Source organism: Electrona antarctica, assembly GCF_951216825.1.
Source record: "Electrona antarctica genome assembly, chromosome: 3".
Lineage (NCBI taxonomy): Eukaryota > Metazoa > Chordata > Actinopteri > Myctophiformes > Myctophidae > Electrona > Electrona antarctica.
Window position 1 is genome coordinate 56,184,450 of NC_136808.1, and position 20,187 is coordinate 56,204,636.

General features: G+C 44.2%; 1 protein-coding gene across 1 annotated transcript in view; it reads right to left on the reverse strand.

Annotated features, from left to right (window-relative positions):
• Positions 1 to 9,733: 9,733 nt before the first annotated feature.
• The window catches only part of LOC306919211 (uncharacterized protein), a 78,823-nt gene continuing 68,369 nt past the window's right edge, over positions 9,734 to 20,187 (reverse strand). The window contains exons 12-13 of the mRNA XM_079496152.1: positions 12,071 to 12,120; positions 9,734 to 10,482 (exon numbers count right to left, since the gene is read on the reverse strand). Of these exons, the coding sequence (XP_079352278.1) occupies positions 9,890 to 10,482; positions 12,071 to 12,120 (643 nt within the window). The 3' untranslated portion in view covers positions 9,734 to 9,889. The remainder of the gene's footprint in view (positions 10,483 to 12,070; positions 12,121 to 20,187) is intronic.

Genomic DNA, 20,187 nt, shown 5'->3' on the forward strand with positions numbered 1-20,187 from the left:
ACAGACTTATAGCTTGTTACGTAGACAGCTCTAGAATTGCACTTTATGTAGTCATAGCACTTTATAGTACACATGTATAATATATTATATAGTATAGTATGTATAGTTAACATAGATACTCCACTGTTACGTTCTTAGTTTACGCATGATTCATGATAACTACTTTTTATATATGTGATGTATGCCATGCTTTTGTTATTGCTTAATGTAAATCGCTCTGGATTAAGAGCGTCTGCTAAATGCCTAAATTGTAAATTGTAATTCAAAATATATCCTTTATTGTCCTAATAAAACAATTATTTTACAAAATATTAATGAGCTGACCATTTTGTAGTGAATTATTCCTTGGAGCTGAAATGTTGAGCTCCCTAAACTAAGAGTGCCCTCTAGTGGTGTAGTGTGAAAAGCGCTTACTCTGGCGGAGTCAGGTTAGGAGAGGTAGGCTGCCAGAGACAAACAACATCCCAGTTTGACAGCATGGAAACACCGCATTTCATTTAAATTAACTATAAGCTGTTTAGATGAATCTAGCTCACACTGTGACAGCATGTGGAGACAGTATAGACTAGTTAATTTATACTAGACAGCTTTTAATTTAGACTAAAACTACCTCACAGTGCGACAGCATGGAGAGTTTGGAGACACCGCGTGATTTCATTTAAATTCACTACGACGAGAGCCGCTCGAATTAAACTAATTCAATTACATTGAAATTCAAATTATAGAACGTGTAAATGGTGTCCGGAATGAGCCGACAGACCGACAGACTGCAGTCTCTACAGTGTGTCGCCATGCAGTCACACGCACACACACGCACGAAACAGGTAAAGTTAAGTGAGTGAAACTTCGTTGGAACTTCAATGGGAGTCGTTCGTTCCTGCTTCGGGTGACCGCGCTGCGTGGTCAAACAGCGACGCCTGCTGTTCAGCACACGAATTGATTGAGGGTTCTATTCCCAGTGTGTGGAATGCAGGGGACATTTCATACGAAAACACAGATCAATACAAACACTATAGACGAAAACACAGATCAATACAAACACTATAGCTGATACTTGGGGATAGAACTAGGAAACACAGATCAATACAAACACTATAGCTGATACTTGGGGATAGAACTAGGAAACACAGATCAATACAAACACTATAGCTGATACTTGGGGATAGAACTAGGAAACACAGATCAGTACAAACACTATAGCTGATACTTGGGGATAGAACTAGAAAACACAGATCAATACAAACACTATAGCTGTACTTGGGGATAGAACTAGGAAACACAGATCAATACAAACACTATAGACGAAAACACAGATCAGTACAAACACTATAGCTATAGGCTACTTGGGGATAGAACTAGGAAACACAGATCAGTACAACCACTATAGCTGATACTTGGGGATAGAACTAGGAAACACAGATCAGTACAAACACTATAGACGAAAACACAGATCAATACAAACACTAGACGAAAACACAGATCAGTACAAACACTATAGACGAAAACACAGATCAGTACAAACACTATAGCTGATACTTGTCCACACCCACAACACCAGAGGGAGTGCAACACACCATGTGCAACCTGCAGATTTGGCACAAACAAGGGACTAAATTATTTTCGCTCCTATGCCACCAAAATGTGGAACGCCCTACCAACAGTCATTAAGACATATGTGAATCCCTTGACTCCTTCAAAACTGCCCTCAAAGAGCACCTACGGACGGCTGCAATTCGAAACTGGCCCCCCTTTTACCTCCTCTATGATGAATTCCTGTTCTGTTCTTTGACTATATAGAAGTGTCTATTTGTACGTCTCTAAATGTTTTGATGAATTGAACAAGGTGGACCCTCTTGTAAAAAAGTGTAATGCTTTATGAATGAATTAATGAATGAATGAATGAATGAATGACTTTATTGCAGACTCAGGGTCCATAGAGAAACATACAAAACACAAAATACAATATACATCCAATAAAAAATAAATAAAAAAAACAGTCCAAATGTACATGTTAGACAGGCATCTGTGACAGTTATAAATAAAGGATTTTAAGCCAATGTTTTCTAAGGCTAGAGGAGTATCTAGTGCAACTTTTGACAGGGTTATTTATACTGACGATTATGCTATTCACAGACTCATCCAAGCGACACATGAATCTATGCATTAAGTTCCGGAGAACAGCTTGAAAAGTATTGACTCTTGCAGCCACAAACATCTCACTTGCACTGCACCATCTAGGCTTTTTGAGTAAAATTCTCATGGCATCATTATATCTACTTGAAGTTTCTGAATACTTGCTTTTTTGTAGCTTGACCACAAGTGGGCAGTGTAGAGTGGTGTACAGTAAGCTCTAAATAGAGTAATCTTAACTGCTTCTGAACACATACTGAACTTGCGTGCGAGGGTGTTCGCCTGTGCATACATCCTACGACACTGTATGTGTATATCATCATCATCTGTCAACTGTTCTGTAATAAAATGTCCAAGATATTTGACTTTACTACAGACACTGAGAGTGTTAAGAGATAGTTTAAAATCAGGAAATGTTTGACTTTTGTCCTCTTTTGTTCTACAAATAAGAACAACACTCTTACTGGCATTATATTTGATATCATTTTCAATGCCATACTCAGTACATATGTCGAGCAGCTGCTGTAGTCCAGCGCTACTTGGGCTCAGTATGACTAAATCATCTGCATACATCAAATGATTGACAAGATCATTACCCAGCATACAACCAGTGTTACAAGCATTCAACTGTTTCGACAGATCATCCATATATAAATTAAAAATCACACCCGTGTGAACTGAGTGGTGTAAGGTATTATATAGCCTGATCAGCTGTGGTCTGACGTAATGTCTGACGTAATGAAATCACACCCGTGTGAACTGAGTGACCATAGCAACCATGCTCATTTTTTTGGTACGAACAAACACGTGGACACGTAAACTAACAAAGCCAGTTGTTGGAGTGGTTTACACCACTCAAAAAGAATAGGCGACAACATTTCTCCCTGTCTGACCCCATTGGTGACCCCAAATGGGCCTGATTCACTATTGCCCCACTTGACTCTCATGGTTTGGTTGGCATACCAATAGGCCAAGATCCTAACTATGCCCCCAGGCACCCCTCTTAGGCTTAGTTTAATAAAAAGCTTTCTATGATTGATACGATCAAAGGCTCTCGACGCATCAATAAAAGACATAAGGACTGTTGAGTTCTGCCCTCTATATTTGTTTACCATTTCCTTCAAAGCATATATACACAGATCAGTGCCATGCTTGGGTTTGAATCCAAACTGATTGTCGGTGGAGTCAATGTACTCATTTATCTTGTCCAACAGAATCCTTTCAGAATCCTGTATGGTGTCGTCCACTCACAGTTAACAGTCTTTGTATTGAGTTTGTGCTTGAAATGTACTGTAATTCTGCAAACTGTTCACTTCAATCAATCAATCAATCAATCAATCAGAACTAGGAAACACAGATCAGTACAAACACTATAGCTGATACTTGGAGATAGAAGTAGGAAAAAGCACTAAGACTTGTTTACATCAGGGTCCTCCATTTTCAATTCATCATAACATTTAAAGATGTACTAATTGAGTGAGTCCACACTCACTCCAGAGGGCCACAATGCATATAGTAAAAAAAAAAGCTGATCTACAAGCTCAAACTGAGACGTGAGCTCGTAGATCTGCTATTTTTTGCTCACTTTTTAATTTGAATCCTGAATAATTTTTTAGCTACGGGTATTTCTGAATTGGAATCCTGAAAATTAACATTTTTATTGAATTTCAAATACATTTATATGTTGCGATGTGGCCCCCTCAGTGGTTGTGGCCCCAAGCGACCGCTTATATTGCTTATGCCTAGAACCGGCCCTGCCGTGGCTCAAATGGGTCTGAGAGGCTAAATGTCATCAAACGGTGGTCCGTGGCTCAAATGGGTCTGAGAGGCTAAATGTCATCAAACGGTGGTCCGTGGCTCCAATGGGTCTGAGAGGCTAAATGTCATCAAACGGTGGTCCGTGGCTCAAATGGGTCTGAGAGGCTAAATGTCATCAAACGGTGGTCCGTGGCTCAAATGGGTCTGAGAGGCTAAATGTCATCAAACGGTGGTCCGTGGCTCAAATGGGTCTGAGAGGCTAAATGTCATCAAACGGTGGTCCGTGGCTCAAATGGGTCTGAGAGGCTAAATGTCATCAGACGGTGGTCCGTGGCTCAGATGGTGAATAATACATTATGTACCTTGATGTGAAAAGGGTTTTTAGGTCATTCATTCATTCATGAGAACGGGATCAACACACGCACGCACACGCACACACACACACACACACACACACACACACACACACACACACACACACACACACACACACACACACACACACACACACACACCTCCCCAGTGAGCTGTGGCGTTCCACAAGGAAGCATACTAGGGACTTTACTGTTCCTAATATATGTAAACGACATGACTTCAGCTTGTGACTGCAACTTGTTCCTGTTCGCAGATGACTCGGCACTGCTGGTCTCGGACAGGAACAAACTGCAGGTTGAAAAGGCCCTCAGCTCTGAACTCAGTAGAATCTGCACCTGGCTCGCTGATAACAAACTATCTTTACACCTGGGAAAAACTGAATCCATTCTCTTTGGATCTAATCTCAGCAAGGCAAATGGCTTCATGGTTAGAGTGGGTGACAATGTTATCACACGTAAAGATGAAATTACCTACCTAGGTTCCATCCTGGAGGCTAATCTTTCCGGTGATAAAATGGCCACCAACGTAATCAAAAAAGTCAACCAAAGAACAAGATTCCTTTACAGGATCTCCTCACTGGTCAACAAAAACACCTTGAAGACCTTAACAGGAGTACAAGGTTTCTTTGACTATGCATGCACCTCCTGGTACAACAGCACCTCAAAGGCCCTTAAAACTAGGCTCCAGACTTCCCAAAACAAACTGGTCAGGCTCCTACTTGGCCTCACCCCCCGAACCCACCTCACCCCTGCCCACTTTGACAGACTGGAATGGCTTAGGGTCAACGACAGAGTACAGCATCTTGTAATGGGTCTGGTCCACAAGATTCGATACTCCACCAACCCATGTACCTGTCTAGATACTTCCTTAATGTTAACGAAGTCCACACCCACAACACCAGAGGGAGTGCAACGAACCATGTACAACCCAGATTCGGCACAAACAAGGGACTAAATTATTTTCGCTCCTATGCCACCAAAATGTGGAACGCCCTACCAACAGTCATTAAGACATGCAAATCCCTTGACTCCTTCAAAACCGCTCTCAAAGGGCACCTACGGACGGCTGCAATTCGAAATTGGCCCGCGTAAAAATCTGAATCCCCCCACCGCCGACCCAATTGGGACGTCCACTCACAGTTAAGTACAGAGGGTACAAGGTCTGTAAGATTAACCCGTTTTGGACTGAGGTCGATTAAAAAAAAGCCTTCTAAATCCTAACATTTTTCTGATGTTTCTATGTCAGTGGTGCTCAACCTTTTTCATGTCAAGGACCCCCAGAATTCTCTCTATTGGGCGACAGACCCCCATCTGAAAATATGTAGTTCCAGGGACCCCCCCCCCCCCCCAGAAGCAAATATTTTAGTTAAAAATGTTCGCACTGAAATATATATTCAATGATTTGCGCCACATTTTAACGATTTTTCAAAAATAGCAGACCTACAAGCTCGCGCTACGAGCTTGTAGGTCTGCTATTTTTCAATAGCTAAATTATAACATGTTTAAAACACCAAAAGGGGTTCCCGCCCAAAATGGATAAATACAGTATTTACAGTAAACAGGGGGAGTGGTTTGACTTTTTACCGGGTCCAGATTTGAACTACAGCGGTGCCGTCTCCAGCCCCCCCCCCCCCATATGTATAACAAATAGTCACCTATTGACAAAGTGATGCGTTGAAAAAGGCTACAATTAACAACAAAGAAATACAAATGTGTCGAGCATTATAATGTCTTCTGCATGCATATATTACCTTGTATTTCTATTAACTTAATTAATTTGAACATGTACAATAATCTTGGAGAACTTTACTTCAAGATGTAACATTTGTAAAACATATTAAAATATTGGTACGGTAGGGTAGGGTACTACTGGTAGGTAGGGTAGGGTACTACTGGCCAATCTGGACTGGAGGGTATAGGGTAGGGTACTACTGGTAGGTAGGGTAGGGTACTACTGGCCAATCTGGACTGGAGGGTATAGGGTAGGGTACTACTGGTCAATCTGGACTGGAGGGTATAGGGTAGGGTACTACTGGTCAATCTGGACTGGAGGGTATAGGGTAGGGTACTACTGGCCAATCTGGACTGGAGGGTATAGGGTAGGGTACTACTGGTAGGTAGGGTAGGGTACTACTGGTAGGTAGGGTAGGGTACTACTGGCCAATCTGGACTGGAGGGTATAGGGTAGGGTACTACTGGCCAATCTGGACTGGAGGGTATAGGGTAGGGTACTACTGGTCAATCTGGACTGGAGGGTATAGGGTAGGGTACTACTGGTCAATCTGGACTGGAGGGTATAGGGTAGGGTACTACTGGCCAATCTGGACTGGAGGGTATAGGGTAGGGTATCCCTGGCCAATCTGGACTGGAGGGTATAGGGTAGGGTACTACTGGGAGGGTATAGGGTAGGGTACTACTGGCCAATCTGGACTGGAGGGTATAGGGTAGGGTACTACTGGGAGGGTATAGGGTAGGGTACTACTGGCCAATCTGGACTGGAGGGTATAGGGTAGGGTACTACTGGGAGGGTATAGGGTAGGGTACTACTGGCCAATCTGGACTGGAGGGGCACAAAATCCAATCTGGGGGGGGGGCAAAGCCCCCCAATGCCCCCCTGGAGAGACGCCACTGAACTGCAGCCACCTGTAAGGGCTCTTTGAGAGCGGTTTTGAAGGAGTCTAGGTATTCACATTTCTTTAATGACTGTTGGTAGCGCCCTACCAACAGTCGTAAAGGAATGTGGCTTTTCGTGGCATGGAAGGAGAACAAACTCAACGGCCCTTTCTGAAAACAGTCCCTTGACTTGAAGTGCTCTTGGGAGGTTCCCTGGTCAGGAAGTGACCCTCCAGCTGAATCCAGTTCCCTTGATTAGGGTGCTGGGTATAAAAAACTGTTTGGAAATACACTCGCCCTCCTTGTGCAGAAACAGGAAACAGACACCATTCGTTTCCATGGTTACCATCACGCCATTGTGTTACCTGTTATTTTGTTTGTACAGTTATATTGCATTGCATCGTGTATGTTTGTGACATGTGGATTTCATTAATATGGAAAAAGGAAATACAGCGTGACTGTCAAAAATGACATGTCATATACATCCATGGTGTTTATAAATCATTGTGTTAAAAGTTGTTTTGTTTGTGTGGTTTCATAACTTTAATTTATAGTTTTTCACGGTGGGGTAAATAAAGAGCCCTTAATTGTGAACATCAGTTGGAGCGTTGTCTATTCTGCATCAGATGAAGATTGTGTAGGAGGAGTTTATTTATCATTTATTTGTGGTGGTTCTTACATTTGTAGGTCTTGGTTTCCATGCGGACAGAGAGCAGGGCTGCACAAGGCAATAGAGTCTAGATCGGCACAGACTCGCTCTTGAGGGCTTTATAAGCCACTTCCACCCAAGGCTGCTTGGTTTCGGACGACACTTAATATGGCGCAGCATCGCGTGAACGCGCATATCGAGGGCAAGTGTGTAGGGCGAGTGGCGAGGAGCTGGTTTCAGAAAGGGGGAACCCCTTATTGTTCGAGCCAAATCTGGGCTGCGATGTTTAAGTCTCACTTGTTTTCGTCAATTCATAGTTTTACATCTTAATGTCAAACCCTGACCAATGAGCTGTGGCCAAACTGTCATGTGACAAGACTATGAATAATTCATTCACGACAACAGAACCACGACAGACTTTTCACCAATCCGTTTATTAAATTAAAACAATTACAGTTTATCATTTAGGCACTTAGCAATGAATCCACAGAGCCATTTACAGTAACATGTTTTATCATTTAGGCACTGAGCAATGAATCCACAGCCATTTACAGTAACATGTTTTATCATTTAGGCACTTAGCAATGAATCCACAGCCATTTACAGTAACATGTTTTAGAACACCACAAAGTTGGTACGGTGACTTTAAAATAAAATACACCATGAAATAAAATCCACCATACAATAAAATCCACCATACAGTAAAATCCACCATTGGCCCAGCCTGTAACCGGAACATCTACACATGTCATCAAAAAGAGAACATGAAAAAAATATCTAAATACTCGAATACAAGAAATAAGTATCAGTAACAAAAATCAAAAACACCATCATCATCAGTCTTGATGGAAAGTCATTAATCTAATCTAATCTAATCTAATCTAATCTCACTGCCACCTGTTCTCTCCTTGCCAAGGTCTTTGTTTTAAAGGTGAAAATGACCCGGGTCGTCACCAGGAGGTCAGCAAACGGCTAATGGATCCTCCCGTGATGTTTTTGGTTGTTTCTTTTGGTTTCCTGAGGCATTGTAACGGCGTCTAATGAGCCGTGGGTAAAGCCATCTTTATAAATGTCCCGTCGGCCACCGGCCCACTTGGGAACGATGCAAGTTGGGAACCTAGCATGCAGTACCCGCTGTCATAGTATACCCGTTTTAACCGTCTGTCTGTGTCCATATATGGAGATCTCTGTGTCTGTCTGTCTGTGTCCATATATGGAGATCTCTGTGTCTGTCTGTCTGTGTCCATATATGGAGATCTCTGTGTCTGTCTGTCTGTGTCCATATATGGAGATCTCTGTGTCTGTCTGTCTGTGTCCATATATGGAGATCTGTGTCTGTCTGTCTGTGTCCATATATGGAGATCTCTGTGTCTGTCTGTCTGTGTCCATATATGGAGATTTCTGTGTCTGAAGAGTGCAAACTGACTGTGAAAAGTGGACTGGGAATGGTACCGGTGAGGCTGAGTGGACTTTAGGCTCATTAGGTCCACTGGCAGAGCCTGACCAGAGCCTTTTTTGGCGGTTCTGGACACAGGAACGCCTGTGTCAACATTAGAAGTCAGTGGTGGCGAAGAGTTCTCGAGTTACGTGGATAACAGACGTGCGTACACACGTGCACACACAGGGACATAGACATGCATACACACGTGCACACACAGAGACGTGGTGCATTTATTATAGGATATATATTTGTTTCCTTGGACTGGAGCGAGAAACAATTCTACTGGAACAAAATATGTTCATCTGGAGGTCAGGGGTCAAACCCCATCAATCTGAGTTCAGAGGTCAAACCCTATCAATCTGAGGTCAAAGGTCAAACCCTATCAATATGGAGTTCAGAGGTCAAACCCTATCAATCTGGAGGTCAGAGGTCAAACCCTATCAATCTGGAGGTCAGAGGTCAAACCATATCAATCTGGAGGTCAGGGGTCAAACCCTATCAATCTGAGGTCAGGTCAAACCGTATCAATGTGGAGGTCAGAGGTCAAACTCTATCAATCTGGGGTCAGGTCAAACCGTATCAATCTGGAGGTCAGACCCTATCAATCTGGAGGTCAGAGGTCAAACCCTATCAATCTGGAGGTCAGAGGTCAAACCCTATCAATCTGGGGTCGGAGGTCAAACCATATCAATCTGGAGGTCAGAGGTCAAACCCTAGCAATCTGGTTGACAGATTGTCACTGTGCTTCTTATATACATCATCAGCGTGATGTCACCATGATGTCATGATGAGTCACTCATGACCAAATATGGAGTCCATGATGTCAGGCGTACTGGCGACAGTGGTAACCATGACAACCTGGACTCACTCAGACATGTGGAGTAACCATGGCGACCTGATGTGACCCTCGCTCGCATCGAGACTCTATCTCTGCTCACACAGAAACACTGAGGAGCCACACATCCTCAACCAGAACCCAAGGCAGAGGGGTTCAGTGGACGGGTTCTGGAAGGTGTACAGGTGGGTCAGAGTGTCCTCTGAGGACACGTCATAGAAGGACAGAGTCCCAGCGGGACGGTCCACGTACACTGCTACTCTGTAGACCCCGTCCTCACTGTCCTCACGGTCAGCATCCACTGCTGCTCTGTTGGAGCGTCTAGAGGGACGGACAGGGAGGACAGTCTCCTCCCTATTGTGTCTGACATAGTAACTGTCACCATAACACTCCAGACTCCATGACTTTACATTGCCTCCAAGCCTACAGTCACCACCATCTCCTTTCCTGCTGATTGCTCTGTCAGTCCCTGCTATATAAACCCCTTCACTGCACTCTACCTCAGAGTAGCAGCGTTCGCTCACGCTCTCTGCACTCAGAACCTGCTCGCAGACATCAAACCGTTCAGGATGATCAGGATACTGATGATCCTGTCCCTCCACCCGTGTGACCTTCCTGTTGTCCTCAGACAGAGTGAGGCTACAGCTTGCTGTGTTTGTGTCCAGTGTGAGACGCTGGAAATCTGAGAAGAGAACACACAGTAACCATTAAGTGCATCACACACACACACGCGCACGCACGCACTATCAATCTGAGGTCAAACCATATCAATCTGGAGGTCAGAGGTAACCATTAAGTACATCACACACACACACACACACACACACACACACACACACACACACACACACACACACACACACACACACACACACACACACACACACACACACACACACACACACACACACACACACACACATTTGCGTTTGCACCCAGTCTCTCTCACACACACGTGTGCGCGCACACACACACACACACACACACACACACACACACACACACACCCGCATGCACCCACACGCGCACGCACACACACACACACACCAACATGCGCACGCACGCGCACACACGCGCGTGAGCGAACACACAAACACATTTGAGTTTGCACACACACACACACACACACACTTGCACCCCGTCTCTCTCACACACACACACATGTGCGCACACACACACACCAACATGCGCACGCACGCACACACGCGCGCGTGAGCGAACACAAACACATTTGCGTTTGCGCACACACACACACACACACACACACACATGTGCGCGCGCGCACACACACACACACACACACACGTGCGCGACTGCACACACACACACACACACACACACACACACACACACACACACACACACACACACACACACACACACACACACACACACACACACACACACACACACACACACACACACACACACACACACACACACACACACACACACACACACACACACACACACACACACACACTTGTGCGCGCCCGCGCACACACAGAGAGACTGTGTGCGCGCACACACACACACACACACACACACACACACAGTGGTGCTCAACCTTTTCCATGTCAAGGACCCCCAATAATATATGTATTTGGCCACCGACCCCCATCTGAAAATATGTTGTTCCAGGGACCCCCCCTCCCAGAAGCAAAGATTTGAGTTAAAAACTTTCACTCTGAAAGAATATATGTTCAAAGATTTGCACCACATTTTCACGTTTTTTCAAATAAAATTCAATAGCTAAAGTATAACATAATGCTTGAAACACCAGAATGGGTTAAAGTGGGAAATTTGGTATATAGTATTTTTTATTCAATGTGATTCACATTCATCAATGTGATGAATGTGATGAATGTGATTCACATTGAATGTGATTTACATTGAATGTGATTCACATTCAATGTGATTCACATTGAATGTGGATCACATTCAATGTGAATCACATTCAATGTGAATCACATTCAATGTGATTTATTTATCATTCCGATCTCCCACATATTTCTATTGACTGGCTTTATCGCTCAGTCAAGGCTGTAGTTGTCTGCAACGTGTCACTAAGGAGTATGAAATCCTTGTTTGACCAACACGCACACGCCTGAAGATGCACTGTGTGCGCGCCAGACTGCGTGCTTGACAAACTACAATGTGAAAGCAAACCCAACCAACAACGTTACAACTACACCCCTGAAGTCTACCAAACTATACAGTAGGTGTTAAAAAAAACTCTGTATAAGATGTCAATATTGAGAGATACTCACGTCCTTTAATGAGATGAGGATTGAACCGATCTTCTCCACCATGTTTCACTCTGTAGGAAGTAGAACAACAATGCATCAATGTCTGACTGTCTAACACAACGTCTCCACTAGCTGACACTACAGTGTTTCACTCTGTAGGAAGTAGAACAACAATGCATCAATCATCACATGTCTGAAAATAGTAAAATAGTGGTGATGCCCCACAAACGTTACCCACAAATAGTAAAGGGTTCTCCTGTAAACCGGGCCCCACAACAGGGTCTACTCACTTGAGTTTCTCCAGCCCAGCAGAGAGCAGCATCTTCATTCCCGACTCATTCACCATGTTGAGACTCAGGTCCAATTCTCTCAGATGGAGGGAGGGATTAGAAGTTAGAGCTGAGGCCAGAACTTCACAGCATCTCTCTGGCAACCCGCAGTTCTCCAGTCTAAATGAAGAATACAACCAGATGAGAGAGAGAGAGAGAGAGAGAGAAAGAGAGAGAGAGAGAGAGAGAGAGAGAGAGAGAGAGAGAGAGAGAGAGATTAAAACCAATAAAATACATATTCCTGGATAGAGAATCACATTGAATGTGAATCACAATGGCATGTTCTAAGGGACCAGTTGAAATTTAGGAAAAGGGGGGCCTGGAGGACAATAGGGGAGGGTGATGCCTTTCTAATTGTAGTCAGAGGGAGGGTGAGATAATTGTATTTAGAGTCCAAGGGAGGGTGATCCAATTCTGATAATAAAATAGTCTGGGTTTTTTAATATACATGTTTTACTGCAGTTTTTTGAGTGGTGTAAACCACTCCTACAACTGGCTTTGTTAGTGCAGAAAAAATGAGCATGGTTGCTATGTTCACCCTGTTCACCCGGGTGTAATTTCTACAACTGGCTTTGTTAGTGCAGAAAAAATGAGCATGGTTGCTATGTTCACCCTGTTCACCCGGGTGTGATTTCATTACGTCAGACATGATTTCATTACGTCAGACAGACCTTACACCACTCAGTTCACACGGGTGTGATTTTTTAAATTCAGTCGAACTTTGTCTAATGATACCCCTCTGTTGCTTTCACTTGTAGTTGGTACTTCCCAACGCTGGCTATGCGAGGCTACAGTTTCTCATTGTTCCTCCTATGTGTCAATCATTGTGATTGGCCTGGGCGTGTGCAGAACACACACACACACACACACACACACACACACACACACACACAGTGTCTACAAGTCCGTTCGTCTTTCTCTCTCTACTCTGCCGATGCGAACGGAAATAAAAGCCTGGCTACTGAAGGCTAGTCTGTCTCAGTCCCTCATATCTCTGGACACTTTCTTCATACTGAGAAAGCACAGAAACGCTATTAACCCAAAAGGCTTCTAAATCCTAAAATTTTTCTGAAAAACCTATGTTTCTATGTCAGTAGGTGCGGTTCCATTAAGCCTTTGCGAAAAAAGGAAGCGTATGTTCATTAAGTCGAAAAAAGAAAAGCGAATTGTCGGTGTTTCCATTAAACTGATAAAATGCGCATATGCAATAAGTTCATGAAATGTGCAGTAGGTTGCACTGTTTTGCCAGTAAAGTGAGGCTCATGTAAAGTAGTCCTAATCGATGTTCACACCATTGATTTGATGCGCTGTATGTATGCTGTATGCTGTATCTCAGTTTAACGGACGGGACCCCATATACTGCGCTGTAATCTGATCCCTGGTCAGCGGCTGACCGACCGTCTGCTGCTTTCACAGTATTGACGACACCTACAGTCAAAGAACGTACAAAGAACGATTTGTTGTGTAATGCTTGTCTTAATAAATATATTCGGGGCACATGTAGCCTATATGTCACGGGACTCGATTGGAGCATACTGGTCGTTTATACTGTAAATTGATTGACAGCTGCAAACAGTTGTGAATAACTTGTTTCATCGGCTATATAGCCTATAGCCTACACGTTTAGGTTGCTTATCTTATGCAATGAATATAAATATATAAGAATAGATGAAGCATATGCATGGATCGAAATCGAATAGCCTGCAGGGAGTAGGGACCCAGGCAGCTAGGTTATATAAAAGTTTAGTCTACTACACTACTCGTAGTCCACGTGTGTGTGTGTGTGTGTGTGTGTGTGTGTGTGTGTGTGTGTGTGTGTGTGTGTGCGCGCGCGCATATGTGTGTGTGTGTGTGTGTGTGTGTGTGTGTGTCTTGCATCCATACAGTAGCGATCCAGATATCAAAATGATCGGAGCGCCCCGATCAACTCCGGAGGATTCAGACTTCATATGGGATCTTTGAACACGCTACACAATTATTAATCGGACGGGTCGGGTAGTAGTAAATTGGAACCTTATATGTATCCACAACATCACTCCCTCTCCCTCTCTGTCCACCATCCCATGCACCGTTCACTCCAGGGCTGGACTGGGACAAAAATTCGGCCCGGGCATTTTCGCGTGAATTTGGCCCAGACCGGCCCACCACAACCAGCACGCAGATAGGCAACATAATATTATGTGGCCCCCCCCTGCACTGCACCGCCGGGGGGGGTCAGGGGGCGCTACCCCAGAATGGCAGCACGCCCGGACCTTTCCTGGTGGCCTGCCGCCTATTGGCCTGCCTGCCTTTTTTTTTTTTTTTTTTATCATGGCGGCCCCCTACGGCCGCGGCCCACCGGGAAAATGCCCGGTATGCCCGGTGGCCAGTCCAGCCCTGGTTCACTCCACTGCCTCCCCATCGTTGTTTTATTTTATTTTCCAACTGTTCAAAAGCGATATAATGCGAGTTCAATGCTTTCTAATTAAAAACCTTTTCCGCAAGTGTTTCCATACACTATTTGCGCATTTCCCTTTTTTCGAAAAAGCCTAAATCCGCAACCTCCAAGCGAAAAAGTGTTTTGCAAAAAATGGAGACTTATTCGCATGTTGATGTGTTTCCATCCAGGAGATTTTGCGCAAGAGCCTTAATGCGCAAACAAAACGGCTTTATGGAAACGCACCTACTGGTGCTCAACCTTTTTCATGTCAAGGACCCCCAGAATTCTCTCTATTGGGCGCGCTATGAGCTTGTAGATCTGCTATTTTTCAATAGCTAAATTATAACATAATGTTTAAAACACCAAAAGGGGTTCCCGCCCAAAATGGGTTAATTATAAAGTAAGCAGTGATGGGCAAGCTACTTGGAAAATGTAGTAAGCTACACTACCAGTTACTCTCTATTAAATATAGCTCAATGGAAGCTATCCCCAGAGAATTGTAGCAAGCTACACTATAAGCTACATGGCAAAAGTAGCTAGCTACATGGACACTACTTTATTTTATTCATGTTTTTATCAACTTCATGATCAAGTTTCCACCGAACAAATGGGCAGGCAAAAAAGCTGAGTTTGATTGTTTATTAAAAAACAAACTGGAAACAAGCCCTCTGTCTGGCTTTTGGTGTCAACTTTTTCACATTTACTTGCATTAATGTACCTTGCGGTCGTCAGACTCTTCTTATCTAAACCAACCAATAGGGTGACCAGATCCCAACTAGATGTGGGACAAAGAGTGTGTTTGTGTGGGACAATGTGGGACACATGCAGGGTTGTGGCGTGGGCGTGAATAATGTGTATACGAAAACAAAAATAATAACATTTCTATTCCTCAATTAGACATTTCTATTCTGCCCCTCACATAGCATATCTATGCTTTGCCATCTGGTTGATTCAGTAGCACATAATAGGACTATGATGATAATAACTAAAGCTGCTCTCCCACAGAGCCACAGATAAAGCTGCTCTCTCCCACAGAGCCACAGATAAAGCTGCTCTCTCCCACAGAGCCACAGATAAAGCTGCTCTCTCCCACAGAGCCACAGGTAAAGCTGCTCTCCCACAGAGCCACAGATAAAGCTGCTCTCTCCCACAGAGCCACAGGTAAAGCTGCTCTCCCACAGAGCCACAGATAAAGCTGCTCTCTCCCACAGAGCCACAGATAAAGCTGCTCTCCCACAGAGCCACAGATAAAGCTGCTCTCCCACAGAGCCACAGGTAAAGCTGCTCTCCCACAGAGCCACAGATAAAGCTGCTCTCTCCCACAGAGCCACAGATAAAGCTGCTCTCTCCCACAGAGCCACAGATAAAGCTGCTCTCTCCCACAGAGCCACAGATAAAGCTGCTCTCTCCCACAGAGCCACAGATAAAGCTGCTCTCTCCCACAGAGCCACAGATAAAGCTGCTCTCCCACAGAGCCACAGATAAAGCTGCTCTCCCACAGAGCCACAGGTAAAGCTGCTCTCCCACAGACCCACAGATAAAGCTGCTCTCCCACAGAGCCACAGATAAAGCTGCTCTCTCCCACAGAGCCACAGATAAAGCTGCTCTCCCACAGAGCCACAGATAAAGCTGCTCTCCCACAGAGCCACAGATAAAGCTGCTCTCCCACAGAGCCACAGGTAAAGCTGCTCTCCCACAGAGCCACAGATAAAGCTGCTCTCTCCCACAGAGCCACAGATAAAGCTGCTCTCTCCCACAGAGCCACAGATAAAGCTGCTCTCTCCCACAGAGCCACAGATAAAGCTGCTCTCCCACAGAGCCACAGATAAAGCTGCTCTCTCCCACAGAGCCACAGATAAAGCTGCTCTCCCACAGAGCCACAGATAAAGCTGCTCTCCCACAGAGCCACAGATAAAGCTGCTCTCCCACAGAGCCACAGATAAAGCGCACATTTGAAAACTGGAGCCTGTCTATCATAATGCGGGACAACGTCTCAATTTGCGGGACGCATGAAGTCATTGAAATGCGGGATTCCAGGGAGTTTTTTCCCACAAATCTTTATTTAACAGTCAATTTGTAACGTATAGCGTTTGTTGTTACGTCACTACATGGGTCTAAAAATAGCTACACTACAGAAAACGCTACTTGGTTCAAAAGGCGCGACGCTACCATCACGCTACTGATAAATGTAGTTAAGCTATGTAGCTTCGCTACTTGTAGCTAGCTACTGCCCAACACTGAAAGTATGCTACTACGCTTTCATATATGGAGTATACGGTTGTCTACACACATACGCGTAGTTAGTACCATTAGGTACCGTTAGCCTAGCTACGTTTATAAATGTAGATAGCAGTGAAAAAGTGAATATAAATTCAAAATTCAAAACTAGGGGATGACACTCTGACAACAAAACCCATTGAACCACTCAGAGGTGTTTAGGTACATACACTACATTATAATCACTTACTATAACAAAACTTTAATGAACCAAATCACAATAAAAATGTTAAATGAATCTGACCTGAGAGTCTCCAGACAACAGTTTTGGCTCTTCAGTGCAGCACAGATGAGATCCAGTCCAGAATCCTTCAAGACGTTTCCACTCAAGTCCAGTTCTCTCAAATGGGATGGATTGGAGCTGAGAGCTGAAGCCACAACTTCACAGCCTCTCTCTGACAAGGAGCAGTTATCCAGTCTAAATGAAGAATACAACCAGATGAGGAGAGAGAGAGAGAGAGAGAGAGAGAGAGAGAGAGAGAGAGAGAGAGAGAGAGAGAGAGGGAGGGGGGGGGGAGTGGGAGATTAAAACCAATAAAATACATATTCCTGGATAGAGAGCCTACTTGCAACCAGCAGAAGAAGAATTTTCATAAAACTGCAATTTTAATTGGCTCATAAAAGCATCATTTTTTCCACTTAAAAGATAGATAGGCTATTGGTCCAAAGTTCACGCTGGTCAACAGTAGAACACATTGAATGTGAATCACATTGAATGTGAATCACATTTAATGTGAATCACAATGGCATGTTCTAAGGGACCAGTTGAAATGTAGGAAAAGGGGGGCCTGGAGGACAATAGGGGAGGGTGATGCCTTTCTAATTCTAGTCAGAGGGAGGGTGAGATAATAGTATTTAGAGTCCAAGGGAGGGTGATCCAATTCTGATAATAAAATAGTCTGGGTTTTTATATATACATGTTTTACTGCAGCTTTTTTTAATTCAGTCGAACTTTGTCTAATGATACACACACACACACACACACACACACACACACACAAGTCTGTCTCAGTCCCTCATATCTCTGGACACTTTCTTCATACTGAGCAAGCACAGAAACGCTATTAACCCATTTTGGACTGAGGTCGATTAAAAAAAAAGGCTTCTAAATCCTAACATTTTTCTGAAAAACCTATGTTTCTATGTTAGTGGTGCTCAACCTTTTCATGTCAAGGACCCCCAGAATTCTCTCTATTGGGCCACAGACCCCCATCTGAAAATATGTAGTTCCAGGGACCCCCCAGAAGCAAATATTTTAGTTAAAAATGTTCGCTCTGAAATATATATTCAAAGATTTGCGCCACATGTCAAAAATAGCAGATCTACAAGCTCGTAGCGCGCCACCAAAACTAGGGGATGACACTCTGACAACAAAACACATTGAACCACTCAGAGGTGTTTAGGTTTTAAATGTGGTATCCCAGCATAAAGACTACATACATTAGCCACTGTATCTTATCAATATTATGGTCAGTGTGAGTTACCATGATATTAACCTCATCCACACTCTTCAAATACTACAGAACAGAACTTTACTTGACCAAATAAAAATAAAAATGTTAAATGAATCTGACCTGAGAGTCTCCAGACAACAGTTTTGGCTCTTCAGTGCAGCACAGATGAGATCCAGTCCAGAATCCTTCAAGACGTTTCCACTCAAGTCCAGTTCTCTCAAATGGGACGGATTGGAGCTGAGAGCTGAAGCCACAACTTCAATGTGTTCCTCTCCAAGGTCACAGCCAACAAGTCTGTAATTACAGATTAAATGTAAAATCAGAGATGATCAAAACAGAACAGACCATGTTCACTGTCAAGGAGGTTCCTTGTGGTGCTGTCTGAAATGTGTGCGTGTTTGGATACTGTTCTGTCAAGGAGGTTCCCTGTGGTGCTGTCTGTGTTTGGATACTTTTATAGCTAAGCAAATAGCGGCAGTGAGTAACACATATTTAATTTAAATGTGCTCATAACTTTCCACTGTTCTCATTTGATTGTAATACAAACATTAAATAATGAAAACGATCCCAACTCGCTGCTGTTGTTCCACTCTATGGCAGTGAAGTGAAGAAATGTTCTGTCAACAGATGAACAGCCTGTACGGCCGCATGCCACGGCACAAATACCCTGATATCACAAAATAAATTCACACTACTAACCTGGCTGTTGTGCAGTTCTTCACAGCTGGGACCAGTCTCCGTCGCCCCTCCTTTGATGTCTTGTATTTCTGCAGGTCCAACTCCTCCAGAACGTCCTCTGACATCAGCAGCATGGAGGCCAGAGCTGAACACTGAGGCACAGAGAGTTCCTTCCCTGAGCTTTTCTCTGACTCCAGGTACTGTTGGATCCCCCGACTGACTGACGGGTCGTTCATCTCCATCAGACAGTGGAAGATGTTGATACATCTGTCAGGAGAGGCATCATCATCATTCATCTCCTTCAGGTTGTCGATGGCTCTCTGGATCTCCTCTGGACTGTTCTGTGTCTGACCCAGCAAGCCTCCTAACAGACTCTGGTTGGACTGCAGTGAGAGACCATGAAGGAAACGGACAAAGAGGTCCAGGTGACCACTCTCACTCTTCAGGGTTTTCTTCATAGCAGCCTTCAGGAAGTCAGACAGGGAACTGTCACTGTTGAAACGGCTGTCTTCCAGGAATGTTATCAGGACCTTCGTGTTCCTCTGTGTGAAACAGTGGGACAGGTAGACTGCAGCCAGAAACTCCTGGATGCTCAGATGAACGAAGCAGTAGACCGTTTTGTGGAAGTACAAACCGTCTTCTCTGAAGAAGGTTGTGCAAAAGCCCAGGTTTTTCAAGTCCTTGTCAAGACCACATGCCTTCAGGTCCTCCTCATAGAAAATGATGTTGCCTTTGATCAGTTGGTGAAACGCCAGCTCGGCCAGCTTCAGAAGAACTTTTCCTGCATCCTTTATGAGCTTCTCTCTTTCTGCCTCGCCTAGTGCAGGATTCTCCCGCTGCATCTCACCCATCAGGAAGTGGCAGAACAGCTCAACCAGGGTTTTGGGCAGCCTGAATGTCGTCCCCATGTTCTTCACCATGTTCTTCACAACGGTAGCAAGGATCCAACAGAAGACTGGGATTTCACAAATGGTGAGGAGC